Source organism: Aedes albopictus, chromosome 3, assembly GCF_035046485.1.
Source record: "Aedes albopictus strain Foshan chromosome 3, AalbF5, whole genome shotgun sequence".
In the NCBI taxonomy this organism is placed as follows: Eukaryota; Metazoa; Arthropoda; class Insecta; order Diptera; family Culicidae; genus Aedes; species Aedes albopictus.
The window spans coordinates 210719570-210739048 of record NC_085138.1 but is presented as its reverse complement, the minus strand read 5'-3'; the positions used below and the strand labels follow the sequence as shown (position 1 = coordinate 210739048).

The 19479-nt window shown below is 48.5% G+C and overlaps 1 protein-coding gene across 2 annotated transcripts in view; it reads left to right on the top strand.

The window, feature by feature from the left end:
* LOC115256201 (protein RCC2 homolog) overlaps positions 1-19479 on the top strand; it is a 261669-nt gene that overhangs the window by 109915 nt on the left and 132275 nt on the right. For both annotated transcript variants that reach the window (XM_062861068.1, XM_062861070.1), the window contains 2 exons: positions 173-675; positions 738-832. In XM_062861068.1, coding sequence (XP_062717052.1) covers positions 173-675; positions 738-832 — 598 coding nt within the window. The remainder of the gene's footprint in view (positions 1-172; positions 676-737; positions 833-19479) is intronic.

Sequence of the window (19479 nt, the reverse complement as noted above, 5' to 3'; positions counted from 1 at the left end):
CTCTATGTATAGGATTTCTAATCACAACCCATGTAGAAAATATGTTTATGTTGCGAATTATCGCTTAAAACACAGAGTGGGCATCTTGCCCCACAACCCCCTATTCTACTCTATTATCCCACTCTAAAAGATTAAATAATTTTATAATTGTTTCTTTCTATTTTATTTGCAGGTCGTAATCAATTTGGACAGTTAGGTCAATCCGAACTGAACACCTTTGAAAAACCAACCCTTGTTACAGGGTTGGAAGATGTGAATATCATTCAAGCAGCATGCGGAAGAAATCATACTTTGTTCCTAAGTGACACTGGAATAGTTTATGCTTGCGGTGACAATAAAAGCGGTCAATGTGGAGTTGGTAATACTCAACCAACAATATTGAAAGCAACACGAATAAATTATGCTGGCCCACCAATCATCAAAGTTGCCTGTGGTGCTGAGTTTTCAATGATACTAGACATTAAAGGTAATGTCCATTCATTCGGGCTTCCAGAATATGGTCAACTGGGGCATAATACAGAGGGAAAGTATTTCGTTACTTCTACAAAAATGTCATTCCATTTTGAAACTTCACCGAAGAAAATTGTATTGTATGTTGAGAAGACAAAAGATGGGCATGTAACCCCAATAGATGATGTGAAAATCGTAGACTTCAGTTGCGGCAACAACCATACGGTATTTTGAGGGATTTAAACACCAAATTATGATGTATGTTAATTATGTTTTTTTTCTTGCAGGTTGCAATTGACTCAAAGAATAGAGCTTTTAGTTGGGGATTTGGAGGAATTGGTCGCCTTGGACACGCTGAACAAAAAGATGAGATGGTACCCAGGTAAATATTAATTAAATTTTCACTTTTTTTTGTTATTTATTAATGACACTGCACACTATAAAGTGCATTCGTGTCAGATTGTTATATTGACTTACATTATAACGCATTCTTTTTTCATAACATTACCTAAGCTAAAAGCTTCACAGCTACAGTGGTAGACATTCGTTTAGCCTTGGCATGTTTTTACCCTTCTTACACCCATAAGAAGGGTATAAATACCGCTCGAAAAACTGACTTTCGATCCGAGGCCCGCAGGGCCGAGTCTCATATACTAATCAACTCAGCTCGACGAACTGAACAAATGTCTGTATGTGTTTTTTTTTCCTCCCAACCTCCCGAGCAGAGAAAACCAATTGGAAAAACTCTGCTACACCTTGTCGCCTCGATCCCCCTGGTACCACTGATGCGACTGCTTCAGGGGGGGCAATGCGCTCATGCGCTCTTCTTCTTCTGTGCTCATGCACATTTTGTCGCTTCTAAATTTGTTATTCTAATCTTTTTAGTGTTCGTACCTAACCTATCGCCATTCAGCGACACAGTTGGTACAAACATACACCAAATTTGTTATTCTAATGCCGTCCGTGTGCCATTCAGCACTCCGGCTTTTCGCGCACGACTCGGATAGTCCCCGACGGTGGATCTACCCTATCCGACAAAGAGTTCCCCGACACTGAAACTTCTTCCGTTACCGATACTTCCCAGGCTGGTGCCAAGGTCGGTTCTGAGATTCCGGTTGGAGACTGGCTTCCGGTTCACAGGCGTCCTGACGACCAAGCACCGGTGCTTTTTCGCGGTCTACTCGGTCTAGTCCCCGGCGGTGGACGGACCTAGCCTACTCCGACAGAGAAAGACCCCGACGGTGGAAGTTCTCTCGGCACCAATGTTTTCAACCCGACCAGTAAGGTGCCGAAGTCGGCCCGGCGATTCCGGTTGGTGGTAGACTTCCGGTTCACCGGCGCCCCGACGACCTATAACCGGTACTACGCAACGAACGACTCGGTCAAGTCCCCGGCGGTGGATCAAGCCTACTCCGATCGCGACCCAATACTCTTTGATCTTCGCGCCATCTCCGCTGGAGAGCTGACATGATCCGCGTGACCGCTCTGTTCACCGCATTCCATACGGTTTCGTCCTGACACATTCTCTCTACTACGTTGTTGGGACTCAGATTTCCAGCAGCGCTCGCTAGCATGTCACCACGTACATCTTCAAATCGCGGACAGTCGAATATCACGTGCTCCGGTGTCTCCTCGTTGTTTGGGCATGTCGGGCAGAATGGGGACTCTGCATGGCCGAATCGATACAAATACTGTCTGAAGCATCCATGACCTGACAAGAACTGTGTTAGGTAGAAGTTCACATCTCCGTGTTTTCTGGACATCCATACCGACACATCTGGGATAAGCCGGTAGGTCCATCTACCCTTCTCCGCGTCATTCCACTCTTGCTGCCACTTAGCCAACGAGTCCGCTCTGGTTGTCTTCCTCACGTTTGCTGTGCCTCTTCTCCGGTAACACTCTACATCCTCTGCCAGGGTGATGTGTATGGGAACCATCCCGGCGATAATGCAGACTGCTTCCGACGATATCGTCCTGTACGCGCTCGCCACACGAATAGCCATGAGCCGGAACGTGCTCGAAAGTTTTGTTCGATTCCGCTTCAGTTTCAGCGCTGTAGCCCAGGCCGGAACTCCGTATCTAAGTATCGAAGAGGATACTCCCGCCAGAAGACGTCTGCTGCTGTTGCTCGGTCCACCGATGTTCGGCATAATCCTGGATACAGCATTAACAACTTTCGCTGCCTTCTCACAGGCATAGTCGACGTGGCAATTGAAATTCAATCGGTCGTCCACCATCACGCCCAGGTGTTTTAACGCACGCTTTGACGGGATAACCTGTCCGCCGACGTTGATTTCGGCCCGTTGAACTGCTTTACAGTTGCTGACTAGCACTACCTCTGTCTTATGGTGAGCCAACCGCAGCTTTACTTCACTCATCCAGGCCTCGATGGAACCGATCGTCTCCGTCGTCAGCATCTCTACTTCTTCCAGGGTCTCACCGGTTATCGAAAGGACGACGTCAGCCGCGAAACCGACGATCTCGACTCCTCCGGGTAGTTCAAGTCTTAACACTCCGTCATACATAATATTCCACAACGTTGGGCCGAGTATGGAGCCCTGTGGCACACCCGCCGTGACTCTAACCGATCTCTGACCCTGGTTTGTCTCGTAGACCAAGACTCGATTCTGGAAGTAGCTTTTCAGAACCTTGCACAGATAGTCAGGGACCCTCATGTTGTGTAGTGCAGTGGCGATGGCTTCCCAGCTGGCGCTATTGAATGCGTTCTTCACGTCTATAGCTACCACGGCGCAGTAACGATTACCTCTACTCTTCTGCTTTGAGGCTTTCTCCGCATTCGCAATGACTGTCCGGATTGCATCCACAGTCGACTTCCCTTTCCGAAACCCGAACTGCCTATTAGACAGTCCGCTCTCGCTTTCCGTACACTTTATCAGCCTGTTCAGGATGATTTTCTCCAGGAGTTTGCCAAGCGTATCCAGCAGGCATATCGGTCGATACGATGCTGGGTCTCCTGGCGGCTTGCCAGGCTTTGGCAGCAACACCAGCTTCTGGATCTTCCAAATGTCTGGGAAGTAGCTATCCACCAGACATTTCTGTATCGTTATCCTGAACATGTCCGGAAATGCTTCGATCGCCGCTTTCAATGCCATGTTGGGGATACCATCTGGGCCCATATAGCCGAGGCGGTAAACGCACGGGTATTCAGCATGACCATGCTGAGGGTGACGGGTTCGATTCCCGGTCGGTCCAGGATCTTTTCGTAAAGGAAATTTCCTTGACTTCCTTGGGCATAGAGTATCTTCGTGCCTGCCACACGATATACACATGCAAAATGGTCATTGGCAGAGGAAGCTCTCAGTTAATAACTGTGGAAGTGCTCATAGAACACTAAGCTGAGAAGCAGGCTTTGTCCCAGTGAGGACGTTACGCCAAGAAGAGGAGGAGGGATACCATCTGGACCAGGGGCTTTCTTCACTTTTAGTCCTTTGGCTATTGTAAGGAGTTCCTCGTTAGACACCCGGTTTTCGCCGGCAGCTACTTCCACCCCGTCGACGTACGGCGTAGGTGGCCATGTGGTTAAACCGTGATTCGGAAAGAGGCCGTTCACAATTACCTCCAGCTTTTCAGGGCACATTTCAGCTGGTGTAGCTGGGCCCTTGATCTTCGCCATCACGACGCGATAAGCTTGTCCCCAGGGATTGGCGTCTGCTTCTCTGCACAGCTCCTTGAAGCAATTGGCCTTGCTCAGAGCAATCTCCCGCTTGAAAGCGGTCCTGGCCTCGCGGAAAATCACCTTGCGTTCCTCTCTGCTCGCTTCGGATCTTGCTCTTTGAAATCGTCTTCTAGCTTTAAGGCAGGCAGCACGTAGGGTGCTGAGCGTTTCATTCCACCAGTAAGCTGGACGCCGGCGGTTATTCGGTTCGAGTTTCCTGGGCATAGTAATATCACATGCCCTCGCTACTGCTTCCGTTAGTTCCACAGCGGTCATAGCGAGAGTGTCGCTGTCTGTCCGAAGTGCCTCGACAAAAAGCTCCTTGTCGAACTGCTTCGTTTTCCACTTCCTTTCGCAGGTCCTCCGGGTGCTCGGCAGAGCGGAGATCCGCCGACCGACGCTGTAGTGGATGGACTGATGGTCACTGTGCGTGTATTCTTCGCTTACTCTCCAGTTCATGTTGTTCATCAGCGACGGGCTGCAGAACGTCACATCAATAATGGATTCTCGTCCGTCCTTACGAAATGTACTCACAGAGCCTTCATTGCACACTTTAACATTCAGCTTCGCTAAGGCTTCCAGCAGGCAGTAACCCCTTGCGTTGGTCAGCCTACTTCCCCACTCCACCGCCCAAGCGTTGAAGTCCCCGCCGATAACAACCGGCGCACGTCCTGTCAACTTATCAGTTAGTAGATCCAACATCCGATTGTATTGCTCAGGGGTCCACCTTGGGGGCGCATAGCAGCTGCACACAAAGACACCGTTGATCTTGGCGATAACAAAACCTTCATGATCGTTATCCACTACTTCTTGAATGGGAAACCCGCCTGTAACTTGGATTGCCGCTATCCTTGCTTTATCCGCCACCCAGTTACCGTTATTGATAGGAACTCGGTACGGCTCTGCAATTATTGCGACGTCGCACTTGGTTTCCGTTGTCGACTGCCACAACAGTTGCTGTGCTGCATCGCAATGATTGAGATTCACTTGCGTTATCTCCATCATTGTCATTGTTGACCTGCCTTCGCCTTCTTGTACATCGGGCATTTGAAGCCACCCGTCGAATGATCGTTTCCGTCCTCCGGTTTGCAGAACATACACCTCGGTTGCTTCGTGCAGTCTCGAGCAACGTGACCACTTCCGCCGCATCTCCAGCACAATGTGGACCTGTCAGGGCCCTTGCAGCTTCTCGCCTGGTGACCGAACTCTCTCCGAAAGCATCTCTCCATCTGCTTAGCAACTCGAGGAGTGGCTCTCAGAGTGCCCACCGCCCAACCAACTTTTATCTTGCCGATCTCCACCAGCTTGTTTGCAGCGTCAACCGATAAGCGAATCGCCGCCGTCTGGGTGCCTCCAAACGCTTTCCTTAATCGAATTTGCACCGGAACATCCAGCTTACACTGCTCGGTTAGGGCAAATCTCAGTTCCTCTTCTGTCGTGACCGCATCCAGATCCCTGCATTCGATCACCACCTCCTGTGAAAGAGCCCTGACATTTGCATCGCTGCCGCATCTCCAGGTGTGTCCCTACCTCTTTTCTCCGAGCGGTGACTCTTAGGCGTCTCCCGAGTTTCCGCCGTAGCTTATCCTGCAGCTTCCGTTAAAGCCTTTTCAGCTGTTTCAGCTCTCAATCTAAGTGCCTTTTGCTCTCGTTCGGCAGCTATAACAGCAGATTTGATGTTCGTCACCATCTGCTTAATTTTCAGGTGCACGTTGTGTCTGTCCTTTACAAACTCGTACAGTTCGTTCACCTTCTTCCTCACCTCACCCAAACCCGACTCTTGAGCAGCACTGCTCTTCGGCGTCGTTGTGAACACTCGCTGGTTCGAAGACCCTAGCTCCTGTTGGTTTCCTTGGAGCTCGCTTCGGATTGTGCTACTGGTAGCGATCGCTGCGGTTTCCAGCGGTGTCACTGGTGATCTCTGCATCCTCTCGCTTCTTCGGAACACGTTCGCGTCCTCCTCGACTTCGATATTCGTTAGATTCTCCATTTTGTTGGGTCCCCACTCCGGGCCGCTATCTCTACTCGTTGTAGTAGTCGCTTATGATCCCTTGGTTATCTTTGCAAAGCAGGGAGGCCAAGCGAGGGTTGAACGCGTACCTTCATGGGGTACGTGTCCAGAGCCGGATCAGCGTAGGTCAGGAATGTTCCATCTGAGCCTACTACCCACCTTTGTTGGTGCGAGTATTGAACGTACCTGGAGGCCTGCCAAGGTTTTAACGGGACGGAGGCAAACGTACTGTTAGCCCGCTCGCCGTTTCAAGTAGGTGTCACCCTTCCTTACTCAGGGAACAGAACAGCACGAATGTCAGCCCATCATCGCCATCCGATCCATAGTCCGTAGTCCGTTGTTGTTTGCGTTGACCAGTATGCCATAATCAGGATGTTACTGGCATCGATCCTGATGTGCCGGTTGGCACTCCGAGTATTTGGGCTAAGGCACTTTGGAAGCGGTACCAGGTCGCTTGTACAGAGTTGCTTGCGAATGTGTGGCTTTTTATGGAGATCCAACAGAGCCCACTGTTGAAACCCCGCCACATCCTAGGCATCCTCTGCTTGAGCTATCTGGAAACCAGAAGCTCGGTCACTCCCCGAAGGAAGAGCCAAAGGTGGTAATCCACACGGATGTGTGAACGATTTTCGCTTAGGATGAATTCCCAAGCTGCCACCCGACTCGCAGAAGGGGGGTTCGTCAAGCCCCTGGACTCCTGTCCCTGCTGCCCCTTGTATATGTGTGTGTGTGTGTATGTTTTTTTTTTTTTTTTTTTCTTCTAAACCATAGGGGGATAATCTGCTCAACAGACACCCTAACAGAAGGTTAGGGTAGTGTAGGTCTGACAGGCCGTCTTCTACAACAAAAGTAAAATCCAGGACTACTCTCTCCTCGTACCCACTAAACCATTCCTATGGTCGCCAAACCCTACGTCTCTCCGGAACCACCAAGAAAGTATTGCTTCAGAGAGGGGCTAGTGCACATCGCACCCACAAGGTTAGCTGCGTAGCCTGCAGCAACGAACATCGATGACTCGCTTTGGAGAGTCCATCACGGTAGCATGCTGGCGCTTAGCCAGTTTCCCGAGTGGTCCTCGCCACTCCCTTTGTCCTCGGAAGGCGGGCAGGGTCAACCCCGCCCGCGCCCTACTGCTGAGCGGACATCAAGAACTGATGCCCACGTGCAACCCGATCTGACCTGCCCTTAAGGAAGGGTATCACTACCCTTCAGGCCCTATCAGATGCACTCGTAGGTTGCAGGGCTCCACCCCACTACCCCGAACGCCATTACCCCGAACGCCACTACCCCGAAAGCCACTACCCCGAATGGGTCATTACCCCGAAAGCCATTACCCCGAAAGTCATTACCCCGAATAGACCATTACCCCGAAAGCCACTACCCCGAATGGGTCATTACCCCGAAAGCCACAATCCCGAATGGGCCATTACCCCCAATCATCCAGGAGATCACCAAAAAAGTAATGGCCGATTAGAAGTTGATGGTTAAAAGTAAGAAAATGGTAATCAGTAACTAGTGTATGAATACTCTTCTCCTCCCTTCCCTATAGTGATCAAACTGAACTTATTTAAATGTTTGCCTTCCTTAAAAAATAGGCTGTTCTTTTGAGTTTGCAGTGTCCAGCCGTGTACTGTTGCAGAGTTGTTTGGCAGTCTGTAAATTTATCTATAGGGCACTGCACTGTTTTGATTTTGTATGGGATTTTGACGTTTCTTGGCCTTGTTGTTTACAAAATTTCTGTAAGAGTGAAAGAGAAGGAGAGAATTTCATGCAGTGCCCTATAGACATTTTTCCTTCTTTTAATCAGAGGCTGTTCTTTCGAGTTTGAGTGTTATATAGTTTATTTACAGACGAACTACTAACTCCATAGTGGATTTGTTCTTCTTTGAATAATAGGCTGTTCTTTCAAATTAAGTTTTTTGAAAATTAACTGGCGGCCAAATTGGTTCGATATTTTTTTTTTCTCTTGAGAATAGACTGTTCTTCCTAAGCCTGCTCTTCAGTCGATCCATAATTTCTTCGGCCTCAATGTTCATGGCTATGCTAGAATGTAGCGGTTCAGTTGACATATGAACTCATTATCTTGATTGAGCCTATCAGTATGCATTGGCTGTGACCCTACTATGATAAATTGGTTCTATACTATTTTTCAGAATGCCCCATTTTTTCGAAAAATTTATTTCAAAGAAAACCTAAGATCATTGCATTAATTAATTTTAGTACATTTAAACATGATCTGATATTTTGTTTCTTATTTTAATTAATTGTATCAGTTGATGATCAGTTTTCGGAACGTCAAGCCCTTAAATTGTTTCAAATATTTCAAGATTTTAGTACTTGCAAAGTAAAGCCAGAATCGTTGGACCAAATGGACTTTTTTTGACTGGCGATTAAACTGTAGCTTTTCTTCTCGTCAAAGGCTATTTTTCTAGGTGCACTTGTACTTACATAGTTTACTGGCAGTTGAACTACTTACTGTATATGAGATTTGCCCTTCTTCAATTTATAGGCTGTTCTTTCTAGTTACATCGTTACCGGGTTTATTGACGACTAATCTATTAATTCTATCTGGTGCTTTTCCTTCTTTGAAAATTGGACTATTCTTTAGACCTACATTGTTACAGAGTTGTTCGGTAGCCTGGTGGTTTATTGGCCCATGCAGGTTTCTGTATAGTGTGACAAGTACGCTTTTCTAATTATAAATGTTCACTGTTAAATATATTGAATCTTTTTCAATTTAATTATGTTGCATGTTCATTCGTTTTTTCCATTTAAATTTAAAATTGATACACCGCACAAAGATCTATATCTTCAAGAGCTGCAATTGGCATACGCTTGCCCAAATGAGTTCCCTACATCCAGTTACACGCGCCCAAATGCAATGGACCCAAGCCAGCTAAAATTGAATGCGCGCAATTTGTGATGCCATCGGCGGGCATCGACCGGTCCTAAAATCCTTTCAGGATTTATTGACCTTTCCCGTTCGGCTTGCGCACTCCTACCGAACTTGGGGAGAGAAACTGACTGAAGGTTTTAAGGCGGCCGTTGGAAAGAGAGGTCACAATGCCTTTGAAGTTTCGGGTGCAAATTCTGAGAATGTTGCACTCGCGGAATTGGACTTCGTCTGATTTCGCGATTTCGAAGCCGAAGGTCACATTTTTGCGGCCTATCTGAGGACAATCCCAGACTTGATCGTCCACTTCGATTCGAGTTGTGGAAGAGGCAAGAGTGGTCATTTCCTTGTCCCGCGTCGTGGTGTGTTGAAATAGGTTAATAAGAAACTACATGAAAGTTCTTAGTAGGATAACTAATTGATTTCCCTTTCCCTTAGTGCTAGTTCAGTTCCCAGTTAGCTAGTTAGTGACAACTGTAAAGTGGGTGTGTGTTGTACATTGTGAATCACGGGTAAGCTAGTGAGATTCGACCAGGTGATTGGGGGTCGTAACCAACCAGTGTGTGAAATTCTCTTGACAGAATCGTGGCAGCAAAGGCTATCGCCGGCACACCACCATTAGCCAGAAACCGCTCTTGACCCCACCTTTCGACTTCGGAGGATTCCCGGGGCACACGTGGCCGGAAGAGGGTCGCGTCACGTCAAGATACGCGCCCTGGACAGGCAGGCTGCCATCGTTTTTTCGCGTCGGAGAGCAACAGTCAACCATTGTTCCGTAGGACGCTCGAACGCATGTGCCGCGTTCACGCGTAAGCCCACGTTTCCAGTGGAGGTCGGATTAAGCGCGAACCGTCGGATCGCGCGCTCAACCCGGGCCGGAGTAGGCCAAAGATCACTCCGTGTGCCCACCGACGTCGCGCGTCACCGCGAAATCCACCCACATCCGCCCAACCAGCTCGTAAAACCATGGTAGAGTTACTGTAAGTACCAAGCTTGCATGTTTTCATTGTGATTGTCCATGCGCATGAGACATACGGCACAATTCGATAGCCCGTAGCCGTCTCGATCAGTGAATGGGTTCAGAAATTTCTTAGCCCCAATTTCACACACCGATACCGATACCCGAACCGGACGACACCGAACGAACAGAACACACACTCGCAGCTGTGGGGGAGAATCTAGCCGGCGCCGCTGTGCGTTAGTAGTACGACAGCGAGGTAGGGGAATGACGTAGACCGAAACACACACTAGGGAATGATAGTTATCAAATGAGTAGGAAAGGGAAAGACAGAAGACCTAGGGAGCTGTCCATAAACCACGTGGTCATTTTTTTGGGATTTTACAACCCCCCCCCCCCCCCCCGCGTGGTCAGGTCATTGGCCGAACCACGCCCCCCCCCCCCCCCCCCCTCATGACCACGTGGTTTATGGACAGCCCCTAGGCAAACATGAAGAGAAGATCGATCGAGGAATAAATATGTGTATGTACTGATCCGTTCGTTTCAATAAACTTGCGTTGTGCTTTTATAGCATGTAGGGACATTTGTAGTGTCGTCAATAAAGTAATACAGTGGTTCCCAAACGTTTCTTGATGTAGTTTTTGTATTCGATAGATTAGTGTCTTGTGAGGGATTTTCATGTGGTTCGCGTTCGTTTCTCTGTAGTTTGAATTTGTAGTACTGGGTAAGTCGGCCCGAGAACGACCTTTGGCAACTCTCAATTCGGAGATAATCCGTTTTGGAGGGACTTTCTAGCTGGCCGGTGATGATAAACCCCGCTCAGTTGACTCTAGGTTTTGAAGCATTTGAAGGTTTGCACTTGGAACTTCTAGGGCATTGTGATCGTTCGTATCCTCTGTAGTACTGCGGATAGTTTTTACGCAGCCAGTCAGCTTCTTTCCCCTGTTCCAAAAATTAACCCATTCCCCGGAAGGGTCTCAGGCCGGGCAAACCTGCAAACTGTTGGGTGGTCTCCTTTAGGAGTGGCGCTTAAGCCATCCACTTACGAACGGGAAAGCGCGACAGGCTGGCGGGTTACAATAGAAGCCGTGCATAAACTAGGTAGAGTTTCAAGGGGTCTATCCATAGTCTATGCTCCATACAATTTTCCAAATTTTTGTATGGACAAAATTGTATGACAGGGAGGAGAAGAGGTCTGAGGTGACCGAAATTTGGTCTACGTGGGTTATGAATGGACCCATAGGAGATTTGCCCTTCTTTAATTTATAGGCTGTTCTTTCTAGTTATAACCATGCAGAACTTGTGGGCGACCAACCTATTAATTACATTTTTCCTCTTGTTAAGAATGTATTATTTTTTTTAGTTACACCGCAGTTACACTGCGGTTACACTGTTACAGAGTTTAATTACCGAACTGTCTATTCCTCCTTAAGAGATTTTCCCTTCTTCTAGGTATAGGCTGTTCTTTCGAGGCCAATTTTTCGATCAGTATTATTTTGGTCTAGCCTAATGATCATTTGGCATAGCGATAATTTGTCCAAATGTCTTTTCGGCCTAATGAGCCAGTATTTACCGGACCTTTGCTGACAGTTATATCTCATGCAAGTTCAGCTCTAACACGCATTCACTTGCGTGCGCAGCTTTTTCTTTTTTCTCGCTTTACTCAAGAAAGAGCGAGATAAAAGAAGCAAAATGCCTCCTCTTTTATCTGTTTCTTTCTCGTGTTTGTTTACGAGAGTGAGTGAGCAAAAAAAGAAAAGTTGATTGATTTATCTTTATTATAGATACTTTCAGCCCAAAGAAAAGTTGCGCACGCTAGAGTACGCATAACTCCTTTATGTTGTTTTAACCGTTATGTGGCCGACAGGGTACCCGGGTACCCAGCGCCCATTTGAAAAGCACGGTGTAGAAAAAAGCAAAAAAAAAAAAAATTTCGGACACATAACGGTTAATGTTATTCTTTCAATCAGTATCTTCTGGTATTGAAGCTGTCAGTAATGTTATTGAATTATTTCTTCTTTCAACAATGGCTTCTCTTTCAATATCAGTTACGAAAAATATATCTAAACCATCATCAGAATAATCTATTTACAAATATGCTTTCGGGGTAATGGCGTTCGGGGTAGTGACCTATTCGGGGTAGTGGCATTCGGGGTAATGACCCATTCGGGGTAATGGCCTATTCGGGGTAATGGCTTTCGGGGTAGTGGCGTTCGGGGTAATGGCGTTCGGGGTAGTGGCATTCGGGGTAATGGGGTAGAATCAGGTTGCAGACAGCAGGATCTCACCTACCCCGACCCTTGCCGGGGACCCCTTTCCAACCGCGGGCTCGGATCCAACCCAGTAGACCGACGCCACGACAGCACCACTACCGGGACTTCCTCTCCGCGGCCACTTAATCGTTGTAAGGGTCGATCTCGACCGCAGGGCACCGGTATGACCTACGAAGCCGACTCCGAACCCCTGGACCACCTCTTGTACTGCATCTGGACTAGCCATTCTCCGAGTCCACGCACCTCCTCTGTAGCTCCCAGACGATGTGGGTAATAGCCGTTGAAACGGCGTTCCAGCCAAACTCATCCCTACACATCCTCTGGACCAAGTTGTCCGGAGTTGTGTCCTCCCCGCATGTGGCAAGCATGCGGTCACGCATTGTGCGAAAACGCGGGCACACGAACAAAACGTGTTCCGCCGTTTCCTCTAAACCATTGCACACTGGGCATTCGGGAGAATCCGCATGCCCGAAACGGTGTAGATACTGTCGGAAGCAACCATGACCTGTAAGGACCTGTGTCAGGTGGAATGTGACTTCCCCATGGCGCCTATTAATCCAACTATCTACCCTCGGTATCAACCTAAAGGTCCACCTTCCTTTGGTGGAACTGTCCCACGCGCGCTGCCATTTGACCATAGAGGCCATCCTGACAGTCCTGCGTATGCCTCTTGTGCCGCGCATTTCGAAGCACTCCATGTCCTCACTGATAAGAATGCTGATAGGCACCATACCAGTAATGACGCAGAGAGCGTCGTGTGACACGGTACGGTACGCGCTCGCAACCCTCAGGCACATAAGCCTGTAAGTACTTTCCAGCTTCCGTCGGTAGCATTTAGTACTTAGCGCGATGCCCCACGCCGGGCCGCCATACCTAAGTATGGATGTAGCAACACTAGCCAGAAGCTTGCGCTTACTGGCGTACACCGCAGAGCTATTGGACATCATCCGGGACAGTGCCGCAATAGCTGTGGAGGCTCTTTTACAGGCATAATCGACGTGGCTACCGAAGGTAAGCTTATCGTCGATCATCACGCCCAAGTGTTTGACGGAGCGCTTTGACAGGATAGTACAGTCTCCTACACTGATCTCCGTCTGCTGCTCCGACTTCAGATTGTTAACAACCGTCGCCTCTGTCTTGTGGTGAGCCAGCTCCAGTTTCCTGGACCGCATCCACGCCTCCACAACCTTGATCGAGTGGTTGGTAGTCAAATTTCCCTTATCGATCGTTTCACCGTAGACTTCGAGCGTAATGTCGTCGGCAAATCCGACAATCACCACTCCCACTGGATACTCTAACCTCAACACCTCGTCGTACATGACATTCCATAACACCGGACCCAGGTGTGTGTGTGTGTGTGTGTGTGTGTGTGTGTGTGTGTGTGTGTGTGTGTGTGTGTGTGTGTGTGTGTGTTTTTTTCCTTCTAAACCATAGGGGGATAATCTGCTCAACAGACACCCTAACAGAAGGTTAGGGTAGTGTAGGTCTGACAGGCCGTCTTCTACAACAAAAGTAAAATCCAGGACTACTCTCTCCTCGTACCCACTGAACCATTCCTATGGTCGCCAAACCCTACGTCTCTCCGGAACCACCAAGAAGGTATTGCTTCAGAGAGGGCTAGTGCACATCGCACCCACAAGGTTAGCTGCGTAGCCTGCAGCAACGAACATCGATGACTCGCTTTGGAGAGTCCATCACGGTAGCATGCTGGCGCTTAGCCAGTTTCCCGAGTGGTCCTCGCCACTCCCTTTGTCCTCGGAAGGCGGGCAGAGTCAACCCCGCCCGCGCCCTACTGCTGAGCGGACATCAAGAACTGACGCCCACATGCAACCCCATCTGACCTGCCCGCAAAGGAAGGGTATCACTACCCTTCAGGCCCTATCAGATGCATCCGTAGGTTGCTGACGGCAGGGTCTCCACCTGCCCCGACCCTTGCCGGGGACCCCTTTCCAACCGCGGGCTTGGATCCAACCCAGTAGACCGACGCCACGACAGCACCGCTACCGGGACTTCCTCTCCGCGGCCACTTAATCGTTGTAAGGGTCGATCTCGACCGCAGGGCACCGGTATGACCTACGAAGCCGACTCCGAACCCCTGGACCACCTCTTGTACTGCATCTGGACTAGCCATTCTCCGAGTCCACGCGCCACCTCCTCTGTAGCTCCCAGACGATGTGGGTAATAGCCGTTGAAACGGCGTTCCAGCCAAACTCATCCCTACACATCCTCTGGACCAAGTTGTCCGGAGTTGTGTCCTCCCCGCATGTGGCAAGCATGCGGTCACGCATTGTGCGAAAACGCGGGCACACGAACAAAACGTGTTCCGCCGTTTCCTCTGAACCATTGCACACTGGGCATTCGGGAGAATCCGCATGCCCGAAACGGTGTAGATACTGTCGGAAGCAACCATGACCTGTAAGGACCTGTGTCAGGTGGAATGTGACTTCCCCATGGCGCCTATTAATCCAACTATCTACCCTCGGTATCAACCTATAGGTCCACCTTCCTTTGGTGGAACTGTCCCACGCGCGCTGCCATTTGACCATAGAGGCCATCCTGACAGTCCTGCGTATGCCTCTTGTGCCGCGCATTTCGAAGCACTCCATGTCCTCACTGATAAGAATGCTGATAGGCACCATACCAGTAATGACGCAGAGAGCGTCGTGTGACACGGTACGGTACGCGCTCGCAACCCTCAGGCACATAAGCCTGTAAGTACTTTCCAGCTTCCGTCGGTAGCATTTAGTACTTAGCGCGGTGCCCCACGCCGGGCCGCCATACCTAAGTATGGATGTAGCAACACTAGCCAGAAGCTTGCGCTTACTGGCGTACACCGCAGAGCTATTGGACATCATCCGGGACAGTGCCGCAATAGCTGTGGAGGCTCTTTTACAGGCATAATCGACGTGGCTACCGAAGGTAAGCTTATCGTCGATCATCACGCCCAAGTGTTTGACGGAGCGCTTTGACAGGATAGTACAGTCTCCTACACTGATCTCCGTCTGCTGCTCCGACTTCAGGTTGTTAACAACCGTCACCTCTGTCTTGTGGTGAGCCAGCTCCAGTTTCCTGGACCGCATCCACGCCTCCACAACCTTAATCGAGTGGTTGGTAGTCAACTTTACCTCCTCGATCGTTTCACCGTAGACTTCGAGCGTAATGTCGTCGGCAAATCCGACAATCACCACTCCCACTGGATACTCTAACCTCAACACCTCGTCGTACATGACATTCCATAACACCGGACCCAGGATGGAACCTTGCGGGACTCCTGAGGTTATGTGAAAGCACTTCCGACCCACCTCCGTGTCGTAGACTAGTACACGATTCTGAAAGTAACTTCCGAGAATCTTGTACAGGTACTCCGGTATCCCCAGACGCAAGAGCGCATCGGCAATAGCAGACCAGCTGGCGCTATTAAACGCATTCCTTACATCCAGAGTCACTACCGCGCAAAAGCGAATTCCCCTCCTCTTAGGCTCGAGTGCTTTCTCGGCGGTTTTTGTAACCGACAAGATAGCGTCTACGGTGGACCTCCCCTTCCGGAAGCCGTACTGGTTACTCGAAAGACCATTTTCGCCCTCGGTGAACCGCAACATTCTATTGAGGATGATCTTTTCGAGCACCTTCCCCGCCGTGTCAATCAAGCATATTGGTCTATATGCCGACGGGTCTCCGGGTGGTTTCCCCGCCTTTGGCAATAGTACCAGGCTCTGCCTCTTCCAAGCTTCTGGGAAAACTCCCTCGTCCAGGCATTTCTGCATAGCAGACCTGAACATCTCGGGAGCCTCTGCAATAGCTACTTTTAAGGCCAAGTTCGGAACTCCTTCCGGACCTGGGGCCTTACCTACGCTAAGGGACTTAGCTATCCCCGCAAGTTCCACATCGGTGACCCTCTCCTCATCGCCAGCCCCAGTCCCCGGCTGTCCTACGAAAGGAGGCCAAGGACTAGGATCATGACGCGGAAAAAGTCCTCCAATGATCCCCTCCAACATCTCTGGAGATTGCTCTGTAGGAGCCATCACACCTCTCGTCTTGGCCATAACGATCCTGTAGGCGTCACCCCACGGGTTCGTATTGGCACTCTGACAGAGACCCTCAAAGCAGGCCTTTTTGCTTGCTCTTATCTCGGTCTTAAGCGCGGCTTTTGCAGCGGCGAACACCACCCGCCGTTTGTTTCGCTCTTCCTCTGATCGTGCTCGCTGCATCCGCCGCCTAGCCCGTAGGCAGGCGCGGCGCAGGTCCGCAATCGCGTCGGTCCACCAGTAAGCCGGTGGCCTCCCATTTCTAGGGTGGACTCGCCTAGGCATGGTCGCATCACACGCAGAGAAAACCGATTGGAAAAACTCTGCTACACCTTGACGCCTCGATCCCCCTGGTACCACTGATATGCGACTGCTTCAGGGGGGGCAATGCGCTCATGCGCTCTTCTGCTATTGTGCTCATGCACTTTTTGTCGCTTCTAAATTTGTTATTCTAGTCATTCTCGTTTTCGTACCTAACCTATCGCCATTCAGCGACACAGTTAGTACAAACATACACCAAATTTGTTATTCTAAAATTAAATTTGTTATTCTAGTCGTTCTCGTGTTCGTACCTAACCTATCGCCATTCAGCGACACAGTTAGCACAAACATACACCAAATTTGTTATTCTAATACCACCAGCAAGTACTTCGGATCATACTGAGTTTCTCCAAGGAACGGTGCCGTTTTAGCACTCCAGTTTTTCGCGCACGACTCGGATAGTCCCCGACGGTGGATCTACCCTACGCCGACAAAGACTTCCCCGGCAGTGGAACATCTTCCGAAACCGTTTCTTCCCGGACAGGTGCCGAGGTCTCTCCTGCGATTCCGGTTGGAGACTGGCTTCCGGTTCACAGGCGCCCCGACGACCACTAGCTTTCATTTGGGGCCTTAAGAACCCAAATCGGTTGATAGACGGCTGAGAAATTTATGGTGATACACTTTGTCAAAAATATCTAAAATAATTAAGTTGTACTACTCCCTAGCACTCTTTGAAAGATATTTCGGTAACCGACCGTCCAATCAAAATAAAATTCAAAAGCGTTCTACTAGGATGTAGTAGCTTTCATTTGCTTCCAAGAGAACTCAAATCGGTCAACAGACGGCTCAGAACCGTGAGTGACATTTTTTTGTAACATATACACACACACACACACACACACACGCACATACAGACATTTGCTCAATTCGTCGAGCTGAGTTGATTGGTATATGTGACTCGGCCCTGCGGGCCTCGGATCGAAAGTCGGTTTTCCAAGCGATATTTATACCCTTCTTATGGGTGTAAGAAGGGTAAAAAACCGTGTTAATTTGAGAAACACCGTGTTAATTCGCGAAACCGTGTAAAAAAACCGTGTTAATTTGAGAAACCGTGTAAAAAAATACCGTGCTTATTCGGGAATCCGTGTAAAAAAACTGAGGGAAATCTGAAAATATTTGAAATGTCCTCACCTTCAGATATTCGAGGTTTGTTTTAGAGAGGTAATAAGGAAAGGGAGGGGGGGGGGGGGGGTTAGTGGGTTGAATCTAGGGGTTAGTGGGGAAGGGGACAAGGGATGTGTTATGGGGAGCAGAGTGCATACTGTTTCAAAGGAAGATCGAAAAGGATATTTTGGGGTGTTAAGGACTGTCTAGACGGACGAAATGAAGAATCAAGGAGACTGTCAACGCCCTACAGGTCTATGAAGCATGGTGGTGTAGAGAAAGATGTTCCAGGACACCCAGGAACTTTCGCGAGTAAAGGCTTTAATATCTACGAGAGTAATCGATTGATTGTTGTTACATCACTGATACTGTTCAACATCCTACAGGTCTACGGAGCATTGTTCTGTAAATAAATAATTTTCAAACTGGACCTCCAATTTTGATCTCCAAGAACTTCCTCGAGTAAAGGCCACAAGAACTACAAACATAGCCAATGGTTTCTTGCTACATTACCGATACGTTGTAATATCACAGAGGTCCATTGAGCATTGTACTGAAGAGTATTCATTTCTAAAGATATGCTAGGTCTTCCATGAACTTCCGCGAGTTAAGGCCTTAAGATCTACAAGCGTAGTCAATGGATTGTTGTTACATTTCTAATATGTTGTAACATGCTACAGGTTCATGAACAATTTTTCTGTAAGAAACTAATTTCCACAGATGTTCTAAGTCCTCCAAGAACTTCCATGAGTAAAAACCTGAAGATCTACGAGCGTTATCAATGGTCTGTTGTCACATTACTAATACAGTGTAGCGTCCTACAGGTCCAGGGAGCATAGTTCTGTAGAGAAATAATTTTCAAAGATGATCTAGGACCTCCAAGAACTTCCGCGAGTAACGGCCTTAAGATCTACAAGCGTAATCAATGGATTGTTGTTACATTTCTAATACGTTGTTGAATGCTACAGGTCCATGAACCATTTTTCTGTATAGAAATAATTTTCACAGATGTTCTAGGTCCTCCAAGAACTTCCGTAAGTAAAGACCTGAATATTTACAAGCGTTATCAATGGTTTATTGTCGCATTACTAATACAGTGTAGCGTCCTACAGGTCCAAGGAGCCTAGTTCTGTAGAGAAATAATTTCCAAAGATGATCTAGGACCTCCAAGAGCTTCCATGAGTGAAGACCTGAATATATACAAGCGTTATCAATGGTTTGTTGTCACATTACCAATACAGTGTAGCGTCCTACAGGTCCAGGGAGCATAGGTCTTTAGAGAAATAATTTCCAAAAATGATCTAGTGTAGCAAGTACGCTTTATAATTTAATATGTTTGTGGGATGCAAACTATTCGTTGCATACCACCCTGGAAAACAACAGGATTCGACAGAGAGAGAGAGAGAGAGAGAGAGAGAGAGAGAGAGAGAGAGAGAGAGAAAGAGAGACGACGACGAGCACGACGAGCCAACGGGCTGTCAGTTATCAACAACAAACAGAAGAACGTGCGCGATAATTATAATCGAAATAAAACGTTAGATTATTAGTAGTAAAAAGTCTTATACTTTATTTCAACGGTTCGAATCACCACATTGGTGACCCGCGACGTCGCGAACTATCGAGTTCAGCCGTGAAAACCGATCCAGCTACGAGAATTCTCGCTCGGAAAAAAAGTTGACAATCTAACCTAAAAAATCATGGCCCAGCCGGATAATGCCAACAATCCAGCAGCTGCTCAAACTGCACTGGTTGGTGTGAAGCTCCCGGA